Genomic DNA, 13,332 nt, shown 5'->3' on the forward strand with positions numbered 1-13,332 from the left:
GCTGGAAAAAAAAAAAAAAGCTCTTTATTTCTTTTTTTTTTTTTTGAATCAGAGCCTCACTTTGTCGCCCAGGCTGAAGTGCAGTGGCACTCTCACGGCCACCACAGCCTCAACTTGCTGGGCTCAGGCGATCCTTCCCTCAGCCTTCCAAGTAGACAGAGCCACGGGCATGCACCAGCATGCCCAGCTAAATTTTTACCTATTGTGAAGCTGAGGTCTTGCCAAGTTGCCCAGGCCGGTCTCAAACTTGTGGGCTCATGCAGTCCTCTTGCCTCAGCCTCTCAAAGTGCTGGGATTACAGGTGTGAGCCACCACGCCTTGCTAGCTCTCTGTTTTAAATGAGGACATTTAGAAGGAATTTGTGTGTGTGTGTGTGTGTGTGTGTGTGTGTGCATTTGTGTTTTGATTAAGAGGTATCAGCATCAAATTGTTGGCGATTTAATCTTGTCTCTCAAGACTTTTCTATTGCTTATACATCCTCTCTACCTTGTCAGCTGATGATTTTCCTCCTTTCTTTTCATCCTCACTGTGACCTGTGCAAACAGCTACTGACCAGATGAGCTTATCAGAGGGGAAGTTTTCTGTGTCTGAGTTTACTGAGTTGCCCCCTCCCTTTTTCTAAGTTAACTAATGAGATACTTATACCGCAGGACTTACAAGGGTTCAAGTCCTATAGTTACTTCTTCCTCTTTGTGTTAAATTGGCTTTTGTGAGGGCCTTATTAAAACAATATTCCTTTGAGTAAGTACAATCTAAATTCTTAATAGATGACTTACTGTTAATCTTGTTGAATATATTTTCTTGGTTTAATATTACCTTTTAGTAATGGGCCTGGAAAAGCTGTACCGATCTAATTTATGGGTTTGTATTAAATATGCTATTAGAAAAACTGGCAATCCAGTTACTAAGATAAATAAGTAGTCCAGAGACCACAAAATAAACTTTAACCAATCTTGTGCTTTGCAGCAGAGCAATCTAGGTCTGTTTTGCTTATTTATTGCTGCTGCTTTCTTTTTTCTTCTCCTGCTGTCATTTCTTCTTTTGTCCCACAATATCTGGCAATAGTTTTTACATATGTTTGCTCTAACACTTTCTGGACTTAGAATGGGATCAGAAAGGGAAGCCAGCCTAGCAGAGTACACTGGACTCTGGAGATTTGTTCTTAGGCTTCTTTTACTTGGACTGATTTTAGAAGAGTTGTTCTTGGATTAATTAAATAGCAAGCTATATAAATAAATAGATATATTAATGATACTCTAGTCTGCCTGTTTTAATTTGTGTTGCCTCAACCATTTTTTCTTTCAGGAAAAGTTCACAATATTCATTGTTATTTGAACCATCCTCTCCTATTTTATGTAGATATAGAATCATGATTTTGCGTAAAGGTGGCTGCTTGTTATTTTACACTAAAAGAAAATAAAACATTTAGTACTCAATACTGTGTTAAATAGGAACTCATGCCTCTATGGGAAATAAATCAGTGCAAACCTTTGGAAAGCCATTTAGCAGTATATACCAAGAGGCTTGAACTGTTTGTGTCTTTGACCTACTAATTTTACTTTTAAGAATTTATTGTAAGGAAATAGTCATAAATGTGGAAAAAACTTTTATGGACAGTGGAGTTTATCACAGAGCTAATTATTTATATTAGAAAACTGGGGAAATTAAAATGTTCAACTATAAAGAATTGGTGAAGGAAATTCAAGTCAACTGTTGTATAGCCATTGAGAATGTTTACTAAGAGGATAAAATAACATGAAAGATGCTTTTGATATAACATTCAGTGGTGAAAAACGTGAGGTAGAACATTTCCTAATTCAGTATCATTACATATTGGTAAAATATGCTTGGAAAAAAAATAATGTTAAAGTATAGGTAGTGATTATGTTTGGGTGGTTTGGTTTCATTTTCTTCTTATAGAGCAGTTTCAAAATTTTCTGTAATGATCATATGCTGTTTTTATAGCGAGGAGAAAGAATGTAACTCTCCTACCTTCTCGTTAAAAATACTATTTTCCTTACAGCTTTAAACAGTGGTATTAAAAGTCAGCTTGTGCGCACTAGAATAAAATTTTTATAAAGGAACCTTATGCATCATGGATTCTCTACCTGAAGAGATTTTTGTAAGGTAAGGTAAGGTTGACAAAAATCAACTGCATTTGTTGTATTCCAAAGACACATTTGTCTTTACCACATAAACTTGGGAATCTAGTGAGAATGAGATGCCCTATGCTTCAAGACAGTTTGGTTACTTTGATGTAGACTGGGTGAAATCTAATTTTAGAAAAGTTCATTAAGGATTACACTGTCACTAAGGAGCTAAGAACTGATAAATGTGCCATACCTTGCTACTCTTGGGACATTCTCACCAAAATAATATTTTATCATTTAACCAGTGCTTACATAGACTTCTTTATGTTAGGGTATTGTTTTTAATGTTTTTACAAATGTTAACTCATATAAACCTCATGACAACTTTATGAAGTGAGTCTTTATAGAGGATAATTTAAACATAATGCAGAAGATCCTACTAAGTGGTTCAGTTGGGCCCAGGCCAAATGATAGTCTGTTCCCTCTAACCAGGGCAAGGTCAGTCTGTTTGACCTTCTGCCACAGAGTACTAAACTCCAACCTTGAAATAATAAGCAGTTTAGCTGGGCGTGGTAGCGCACTCCTGTAGTTCCAGCTACTTGGAAGGCTGAGGTGGAAGGATCACCGGAGCCCAACAGGTGGAGGCTGTGGTGACCGTCCAGTCTGGGCGACAGAGTGAGACTCCAACTCAAAAAATAAAATAAAATAAAAAATAATAAGGAGTGTGGCCTGTTGATTTACTTTTCAAGCATTTACTGACTCCTTGGTGCTTTAGGAATAAAGACTAAGACAAAATTTGTACATTTAGAGAAAGCTTACAGTAGGAAGAGAAATAAAAAGCAATTATAGTTTTATTTTTATTTTTATTTTATTTTTTTGAGTTGCTGTCTCACTCTGTCACCCAGACTGAAGTGCAGTGGCCACTCCCAGCCACCGCAGCCTCGACCTGCTGGGCTCCAGCTATCCTTCCGCCTCAGTCTTCCAAGTAGCTGGAACTACAGGCGCGCGCTACCACACCCAGCTGATTTTTTGATTTATTGTAGAGATGAGGTCTCGCTGCCCAGGTGGGTCTCAAAACCCACGGGCTCAGGCAATCCACTCACCTCAGCCTCCCAAAGGCACGGGATTACAGGCTGAGCCACCGAGCCCGGCTAGCAAATTTAGACAAACTGCCTCAGTATTATGTTTGAGATGCTGTGGCTATTTATATGAAGGAACAATGATTAGAGACAAAGGCTTGAGTGAGTTTTCAGGAAGTGACATTTGAACTGATCTTTAAAGAAATTTGGTGGCCGCAGAAGCAGCTGAGGATGAGAGGTAGTTTGGGGAAACAGCAAGAAAAAGTACTTAATTCTTGAGAAGGATTTTAACTGTGTTGCTGAGAGTTTACTTTCAGAGGAGGAGGTGATTAGTTGGAGTTACTCATCAAAATTTGTTATGGAGCTCATAGAAAGTATAGCAGCTCAACTGACACTTGAGATTCAGAAGATCTGAAGTAGGTTGGGGTATCTGGATGTTTCAGAAGCTTCACAGTTGATTTTAATATGTATCTGGGACTGAGAACTATTGAGTTAAGGAGTAAATGATTGAGAAATGGAGTTTTCAAGTAGTATATACATTTAAGAACATTTTATTCTTTCTCAAACCTTGAAACTTAGAACACTGCTCAATATTTTACATTACTTGATAACACAAGGATGTTCCTTGTGGCATTCTGTTTTGTTTTTGGAATGAGGCTTAGAAGTGGAGGAAAAGACAGTCAGTGGGTCTGTCTTTACCATGACACTTTAAAGAGTACTGAGAATCATATTGTGAAATATTGCATGTGTGTGTGTAAATCATCTTTTTTTAAAATTTTCACTAGGAGATTGAAATGTGGATAATACTATACTGTTTATCTGTCACAGTTTCCCCTGACAAAATCAATTAGCATGTAGTGGATGATAAATGATTATCTTGTTAAATGAATACATACATGTAAAATAGGATAAGATTTATAAAGTACAATTCTGAGTAAATAAATCTATATAAATTTCTCATCTCAGTTTAATCTCTATTTAGTGTAAAAAATTAAGAAGATGATATAAAACATATATGAACCTATAGTATGGTTCCTTTATTATGATTTCTATATGTGGCTCTGTGTGAAGGCAAAAATATTTTTGTAAATAAATTTTTTAGTTAAGTATATAACACTGTAATATGTTCACATTTTTGAGCCACTGTGAAAAGCAAAACCTGTCAAGTTATTCCTTTTTAACAAGTTAACTAATTAGCTTTTAAATATGTTGTTTCTCTCAATTAAAAAATTATTTTGGAAAATTGGATAATTGTAAGTATAGGAGCCCCAAACAAAAAATAAAATGATCTGTGTAAGATAGATCTTTTCCTAACCTGTATTATCTTCATACACACACATACACACACACACTCACACACACAAACACACAAAACACCAACCTTCACAAGGACTTTTATTCTCTACCTTGAAACTGTGCTGTAAGGTTAATTTTTTCCCATTATTTTGGTCTATCACATGTCTACTAAAGATACGGTGGTTTTTTTTTTATACCAGCTTGTTGTTTTCTGTACCACTATCCGGTAAGGTAATGGCCTAATTTGTTTTCTTTCATCTGAGTCCCTAAAGAGATATGGCACTTACCACCATTATCAGTTTTTAATACACTTTAGTTACACTTCTAAAAATTCAAACAATAATTCAATTATCGGGTTCTTTACTGCTTCAATTTAATTGTGTCCTTCATGAGGAGATGCTGTGAATATATGTCTTTTTCATTTAAAATAGGGATTCTGCTGTGGAGGAGCAAAAGGAAGAGGAAACTAAGGATGAGCTAGAAAAATCATCTGATCAACTGGTAAGAGAAAATTCAACTTTCATTACCTTTTAGTTAGTTAATAATGACTAGTTATATATGAGAATACAATGGTAAATCTAGTCTGTTTAATTATCTGTTAACATTTTTTGGGTGAGTTGACTTTTCTACCTTAATAAGTAAAGTGGTCTTAATTAAATCTTACCTTGATGATTGATACTGTATCTCAAGGTTATCATTCTAATCATTCTAAACACCAATTCTTTTTTTTTTTTGAGTTGGAGTCTCACTCTGTCACCCAGACTGGAGTGCAGTGGCCGCTCCCGGCCACCGCAGCCTCGACCTGCTGGGCTCCGGCGATCCTTCCGCCTCAGTCTTCCAAGTAACCGGAATTACAGGCATGCGCTACCACGCCCGGCTGATTTTTTTGATTTATTGTAGAGATGAGGTCTCGCTGCCCAGGCGGGTCTCGAACCCGTGGGCTCAGGCAGTCCACTCACCTCAGCCTTCCAAAGGCGCGGGATTACAGGCTGCGCCACCGAGCCCGGCTTAAACACCAATTCTAACCATAACTTAAAATTAGTAAGAAATTCAGTTGACTTGCCTAGATACTCCCAGCAATCAGTTTTAAGCGATCCCTTATTTGTCTTTTAAATGCAAAATTCAAACAAAATGAAAACCATACACATACATATAAAGAAAACACACACATTCAGAATTTTATTTAGTAAGAAGTTTACTGAGTTTCTGAAGTTTTCTTCTTTATTTTATCGTCTTTGTTAGAACTTTTAGGTCTAAAGGAAAGAGAATAATGCTGAATTATACATAATATATAGCTTTTATTGCCAGTGACAGTATACTTTATGGTAGATTAATCTGTATAGTAGATTTATGTAAGTACTATATTTGGTGAAAGATTGATGAAGAAATGTTTGTTTGTTGGTTTCTTGTTAGTGCAATTTTTACCTTCCACATAGTTTTATATAATGATGATACCCACTTGTTAATAAGGTTTGCAAATATTATCTAATAATTTAGGAGGGGAAAAGATATAAACATAAAATAACCATAGTATTCACTAGCATGAGGTTACCAGTGTAAAAAATGTTGAAGGAGAAATACACTTTGTGCAAATGTACATAGGGTTATATAATTGATCAAAGGCAAGAATCAAGGGACTAGATCCAGAAAAGACATTTCTGGATACAGAATTGGGAAAAGCAAGGAAAGTGGGCACTTTGGCCTGAATTTTGTTTAGATGTTCAGTCAAGTTTTGTAAAATTGATCAAGCATTAAATATTTTGACAACCAACTTAAAAAAATTTGTGTTTATAATATATAAATATTTAATAGGCATGAAGCTTATAGTATTTTCTGTTGCAGACTTTTTATTCAGGCCATAATCTTGCTTGTGTAAAATTTGCTCATTGGTATCAGATGACTCTGCAATGTTTTTTTTGACTGCATAATTAACCTTTAATTTGAAATGTTTGTACCTCTAAAGTGATCATTTTTATAAAGATTTTTTTCTTTTTTTTTAAGTTGAAATATTTCATGTAATTTTGTTTTTTATTTTTAAATATGTGGGATACATTTATACAATCAGGGTTAGGTATACAAATGCTCTTTATGCGGGTACCCTTGTTGATGAGGTGTGCCCCCCCCCACCCCCCAGCAGTTTTCCACTACAATCCCTTTCTTACAGTATTATAATTGTTCAAGGTTTGCTTATGAGTGAGAACATGTAGTACTCTGTTCTTTGTTTCTGTGATTGATCATCGAGTATGATAGGCTCTAACTCTATAAAGATTTTTCTAGTTACTTTGTGGAATTTTATTTTAACTTTTTGAAAAATTTCAAACCTACAGAAAGGTTACAAGAATAGTACAATGAACACATGTAGTACGGTGAGTAATATAGTGAACACTCTTCACAGCAATTTAGTAAACTGTTAACATTTTTCTTTATATATAATCTTCATATATGAAGAACTGTAAAATCTAAGGTATATTTGTTGGATATAGATGTGGCTGGAGGATTCTTGAACACTCAAACCCAGGAGGGGTTATTGGGCAAATAGACCTTCAGTGGACACTACTGGTTCCTAGTTACTTTTCTGTGTAGTTCTACATCTGTTAGGTACCTGACAATCAAAGAGTTACCCCACACCAGGTCATTTTCAGTGACTCAAGCTCTATGTGGCTTCTGCAATAAGATGTTTGTTTTGATTTTCAAAGGCCAATAGCAATGTAATCCTATTTCAAAAGTTTCAATAAGGTATAGGAGCTCTGGTATCTTATTAAGATTTGAAGGAAGGCATTTATCCATCTGTCCTAGATCCTTTATCCATCTCTGTTGCCCACTAGTTCTTCATGACTAATTTTAATAGACAGTCCACCAGAACATGACTGTATAGTTATCAGTGAATCATTAACACTGGTCTTGTAAAGTCTAAGAATCAATTCTTGAAGTTCCAAGATTATCACTATTTATTCCACTCTGACTGAATTGAGATGGTGAGTCTCAATTTACTATTTTACTGACAATTAAAACTCTTCATTTTTGAAGGGCTGTGTTATTTAGTGGCTAAAGCATCAGTCACATAATGTAAAAAGCACTCACATATAGTTTTCATATTATGTAGAATAATCTATGTAATATTATAAGTTCCTTGACAACAGAGAACATTTATTATACTTACTTGGATTTTCTGGAGTCCTGTCCTGTGATCTGCACACAGTAAGTGCTTTGTTCCTTTTGTAATACTTTGGTGTTTTCAGTATTAGGATAAATGGAAATATATATAATTGTATATATTTTTAACGAGTAATGTCTTCTAGGACAAACAGGAAAAGGACATACCTACTGATCTTGTAGCTGTTAACCTACTATTAGAAGTGAAGAAGTTATTAAATGTTATTAGTACCCTACCAAAAGGTGTGGTTCCTCACATTAAGAAGTTCTTACAAGAAGATTTTTCCTTCCAAACTATGCAGGTAATATTATAATTTGTTCTGAGGGGGTAGAAGTACAATTCTCTGTATATGACTTTTTATTTTAATTTATTTTTTTTAAACCACACAGTGTAGCTAAGGTCTTGAAATCTCCATCTTCTTTTAAATGGCTTTGGTATCCAACTTCACTGAGACTTTTCAAAACTAAATATATAGCAATTGCTCTAAGAAGAAAAGTGGCTCCAAAAGTCAGTTTAATGTCTCTGGGCCTCCTGTCTTTCTTATGTGTTGGCACCAGAGATTTTCAGTGCCTTGGTAGCTTTCCATTGCTTTCAGATAAGTAGTTTTTATATATTTTCTGGTTTTGTTTTGTTTTGTTTTTGAGTTGGAGTCTCACTCTGTTGCCCAGGCTGGAGTACAGTGGCACACTCACTGCCACCCCGGCGTTGGCCTGCTGGGCTCCAGCGATCCCTCTGCCTCAGCCCTCCAAGTCAGAACTACAGGCATGCGCTACCACACCCGGCTAATTTTTGATTTTCATAGAGAGGAGGTCTTGCCAAGTTGCCCGGGCTGGTCTCAAACCCACGGGCTCAACCAATCCACTCGCCTTGGCCTCCCAAAATTCTGGGATTACAGGCTAAGCCACCGAGCCCGGCCTATTGTCTTGTTTTAGTTGGTCTCACTGAGAAGACTAACCTGAAACAATCTAGTCTATTTGATAGAGAAGGAACTTCTTCAGTATTATGTTTTATATGCCTACTCAAATTCAAGAGATATTGAGATATTGTGAATAAATGGTTGGATGTGAGTCTGGAATTCAAGTGGTAGTTCTTGGCTGGAAATAAAAATTTGGAAACTGTTAGTGTGTAGACACTACTTAAAAATATAGTAGATTGCTCTTCTAGGGAATGTGTATTGATAGAGTAAAAATTCTTTAGACTGGCTTCTGGGGAGACTGAAACAAAGTATCTTGTTAGCTAGGAGAAAACAGGAAAGTGTATACTAGAAACCAAGTTAAGAAAGTATAGGCCTTTGGGAGGCCTATTGGATTGCCTGAGCCTGTGGGTTCAAGACCTTGGGTTCAAGACCAGCCTGGACAACTTGGTGAGACCTCCTCTCTACAATAAATAAAAAATTAGTCTGCTGTGGTAGTGCGTACCTGTAGTTCCAGCTACTTGGAAGGCTGAGGCAGAAGGATCCCCAGAGTCCGGCAGGTTGATGCTGGGGTGGCTGTAAGCATGCCACTGCAGTCCAACCTGGGCTATGGAGTGAGACTCCGACTCAAAAAAAAAAAAATTAGTGTAGATTAAATTTTCTAAATAGATTATATGTCATTAAACAGATAATGTTCTATAATTTAAGCCAAACAATTGTGGGAACAAAGCAGCATAGTTTTTTCTTTCATTTCAGCCATAAAGAACTAGCACATAATAAAGCACATATCAGTGCAGTACCAATCAGACTGCAGTGTAAGATGGCTTGCCCTTGTATGGTATTAATGCCAGCATTCCTGTTTACCACAGATTCAGGGCTAGAAGGACGATTTTAACTCTGCTAGAGAATAGAAGACATGAGAATGAAGTGGGATGTCCTCTTTCCTCTAAAGAAGGTGTGAATGCCACCAATGTCTTGGCTGGCATGAGAATATATTTTAGTGTTTTGAAGAAATAGTTACAAAGGAGATTTGTCAGACTACTTAAAAACAAACAAATATGAGAACAATGTATCTGGGTGGTGTGGATTTAAAATAAAAACTTTATCTCTATTTTCCAAATTTTCTACAATGAGCATGTATTATTTGTATAATATAAATATATGTAGATAGTTGTTCTAACTTAAATACATTTTTAACTAAATTATTTTCCATAGAGAGAAGTTGCAGCTAACAGCCAGAATGGGGAGGAAGTTGTTCCTGCTTTGACTTTACGTTTCTTGATAACACAGCTGGAAGCAGCGCTTAGGAACATTCAGGCTACTAATTATACTGTTAAGTATTTTCTTTTTGAAAGTTTGCAATAATGGACTTGGTCAACCTTTTTCAATGAGAAAACAGCAAATACATACTTATTTCAAAACGTAGGCTAGTTGGTACTTTCCTCTTCTACCTCTGGAGGAAGGGTACGTGTACATTTATAGCCTCCCTGTGTCTTTTACTTTCTAACATAAATTTGTAATGTGCCTCTTCTAATCCCCTTCCCCGTCACAAAATTGTTCATCTTAAGAGAAACTTAAACTAATAGAAATAGGCTTTCCCAATTAGAAATGGAGAGTCATAAAGTTTAATAAGCCAGGTAGAAAGACAGATACTGTATAATGTCACTAGTATGTGGAATCCAAAAAAGTTGAACTCACAGAAGTAGAGATAGAAGTTGGTTACCAGTGTCTGGGGTGGGGGATGTGAGTTGAGGATATGTTGGTCAGAGGATACAAAATTTCAGTTAGATAGGAGGAATGAGTTCAAGAGGTCTATTGTGTATAGCACAGAGACTATAGTTAATAGCAATATATTGTCTTCTTGAAAGTTGCTAAGAAGAGTTTTTTTCTTGCTATAAAAATTATAAATATGTAAGGAAATACATGTATTAACTAGCTTGAATTAGTCATTCTCCAATGTATACATATTTCAAAACACCATGTTGTATATGATAAATATATATAATTTTTATTAATTTTAAAAAAGAATAAAAAATTCTATTCCGTGTTTTTAAACCCCAATTATTAAACAACTTCTCTCTCCTTTGATATTTCTGTACTTCTGAAAGTTGAAATTTCTATTAAACAATATGAGGAAAAAATGTCATCAAAAGTTAGACTCGATAATACAGGACATTAAAAGAAAAAATAAATTTTTTGCATAACTTGGATTAGTAAAGTCATCTAAGTGTTGCATACACTTAAAAAGATAAATTAAGGTTATCTTCAAAAAGGACTACTCAGGCATCAGAAAAACCAAAGACATATTATAGTGATATACAAGCAGGTAGAACAATAATCCTTATTTAGGATTCTAAGTATTAGTGTTCTAAAGGATGCTGTACGCCACTCTAAAGGAGATTCTAGATAGATTTGACTCCAGCAGAAACAAAAGGGGGACTGTATTTTGTAATCTCAAGTACTTCTGGGATATTGCAGGCTTCCTATTTTTCCCACTGACTAGATTGCCAGACAGTGAAACAAATCAATATAAAACCAAACTTACCAGTTGCTCATTGCTTAGCCTTCTCTACTTAGACATTACTTCAAAGATGAGTCATAGACTTAGAAATGAGTGAGTTCTCTTCCTTGGTAGTGCTTGTGAGCAGAACTGAAATTGTCATGATCAAAGCAGTCGACAGTGTCCAAATGGCTCTCTCTTGCCTCAAGGCCACCAAAAAGGGGCAGACAACCTTATAGGAGACAGCAGTGGCCTGTGTGAGTGTGGGAAGGGGAACAGAGTGCAGTTGCCAATAGCATCTCCATTCATTTGGTTCCGGTACTTGGAATGATCATTGATACTGAGAGTAAAGTAGGCAGGAAAAGGCAGGGGCTTTAGGTTAGAAATGTACTGATTACATCTTTAAATTCCAGAGTTTTTTCCTTCTGATTATTGCACTACCACAGTTCTGCATCTTACCTGTTCTCAAAAATGTTTTTATTTAGAATTGTGTGAGCCACAGGCCCTGTTGGGTTATTTATGAAATTGTTTTTTTTTTTTTTTTTTAATTACAAAATGATAGCTCACAGTTTAGTGTTTGCTGTATGACAGGCACTGTTCTAAGCACTTTGTAAGGTGTAGCTTATATACCCTTCATAAGTACCTCTTCTTATTATTTCCATTTTGTAGTTAGGAAACGGAGGCAGAGAGAGTAAATAATTTGCTAAAGTCACCAGATAGTAAGTAGTAAAGTCAGGAAACAATTCATGTAGTCTTGGCTCCAGAGTCTATGGTCTGAACTAGGATATTAAACTTCCTCTTCAAGGATGGTAATTTTAAGATGGAAACTATTCAGATGTTAAGAGTTTGTGTTCATAAACTCACTTAGTCCATTGAGATCAGACACATGTATATCTCCACTGAAACCAATTTGAAGCTAAACTTTTAACCCTAGTCAGTTTTCTCATAATTGTATACTATTGGTTAGAAGAGTTGTGCAAGATTAGAGAATACAGTTATATCAGCATAAAAAGAAAGCTTTTATCCTATAGATATGTATTATCCTATGTACTTGGAAAAATCTTGTTTATGGTACAGGGCAATCTCAATGAAAAAAGTTAACATGACAAAAGATGGTTATAATCTTCAGTCAGTATAGAGCTTATGAGCAGAGAAGTTCAGGGTTCTTCAAGAAACCAAACCAGTTTATGTTTTATTTACACACACACACACATCTGCAATTTATTATAAAGGAATATGTATGTGTACATGTGTGATTATTATGAGGAATTAGCTCATGTGATTATGGAGGCTGAGAAGTCACATGATCTGCCATTGTTACCAAGCAATGAGCTCACTGCATGACATGCATAGAAGCCAATAAATGGTATCAGCTTCTGAGAAAAGAAAAAGCTTTATTGCCAGTTAACTGGCAAGGAGACAGTAGGCAGCAACACTTAAATCTGTCTCATGGAGCTGGTCATCTGGGGGCAAATTTTATTGGCAGAAGTAACTATTGGGGAGATAGAAAAATGCAGTGAGGCACAATTCGATTGGGTCATGCAAAGAGGGATGGTAATGTATCCTTCATCCAAGTACTTTGGTTCTACCTGTGACTTATCCATATTGCTGGCTCCAGGGTCATGAATGAGGCACACTGGTTCATCTGGGTATGCTCATGTTATATGACTTGCAACCTAGAGGTCTGTTTTACTGAAATACAACTTGTCAATTTGTTACTAACAAAGTTGAACCAGATTGAACTGATTCTATGGTTACACTTCTGCAAGCTGGAGACTCAGACAAACTGGTGGTATAATTCAGCCCAATTCCAAAGGCCTAAGAACTAGGGGAACCAATGGGTGTAAATCCCAGTTTGAGTGCAGGAGAAGGTGAGATAAGATGTCCCAGCTCAAACAAATAGGCAGAAAGCAAAAGGGACAAATTCTTTTTTCCTCCACCTTTTGTTCCATCCAGGCCATCAATGTATTGGATGATGCCCATCCATATTGGGGAGTACAATCTAGTGAGTGCACTTATTCAAGGCCTAATTTCATCTGGAAACACTCTCACAGACATGTTTTATTTACACACACACACACACCCCCCTATGATTTGTTATAAAGGAATATATATGTATACATGTGTGATTTATTATGAGGAATTAGCTCATGTGGTTATGGAGGCTGAGAAGTCAAATGATCTGCCATTGTTACCAAGCAATGAGCTCACTGCATGGCATGCTTAGATGCCAATAATACTCAGAAACAGTGTTTAATCTGGGTACCCTGTAGCCAGTCAAGTTGATGCATAAAATTAAC

At 36.1% G+C, this 13,332-nt stretch overlaps 1 protein-coding gene across 2 annotated transcripts in view; it reads left to right on the forward strand.

Annotated features, from left to right (window-relative positions):
* Positions 1-13,332, forward strand: part of DZIP3 (DAZ interacting zinc finger protein 3) — a 96,943-nt gene that overhangs the window by 7,982 nt on the left and 75,629 nt on the right. For both annotated transcript variants that reach the window (XM_008065385.2, XM_021716198.1), the window contains exons 2-5: positions 2,024-2,127; positions 4,897-4,966; positions 7,765-7,920; positions 9,748-9,864. In XM_008065385.2, the coding sequence (XP_008063576.1) occupies positions 2,096-2,127; positions 4,897-4,966; positions 7,765-7,920; positions 9,748-9,864 (375 nt within the window). In that variant the 5' untranslated portion in view covers positions 2,024-2,095. The remainder of the gene's footprint in view (positions 1-2,023; positions 2,128-4,896; positions 4,967-7,764; positions 7,921-9,747; positions 9,865-13,332) is intronic.

The sequence above is a fragment of the Carlito syrichta genome, unplaced genomic scaffold (assembly GCF_000164805.1).
Source record: "Carlito syrichta isolate Samal-C Ts95f unplaced genomic scaffold, Tarsius_syrichta-2.0.1 Scaffold308266, whole genome shotgun sequence".
Lineage (NCBI taxonomy): Eukaryota > Metazoa > Chordata > Mammalia > Primates > Tarsiidae > Carlito > Carlito syrichta.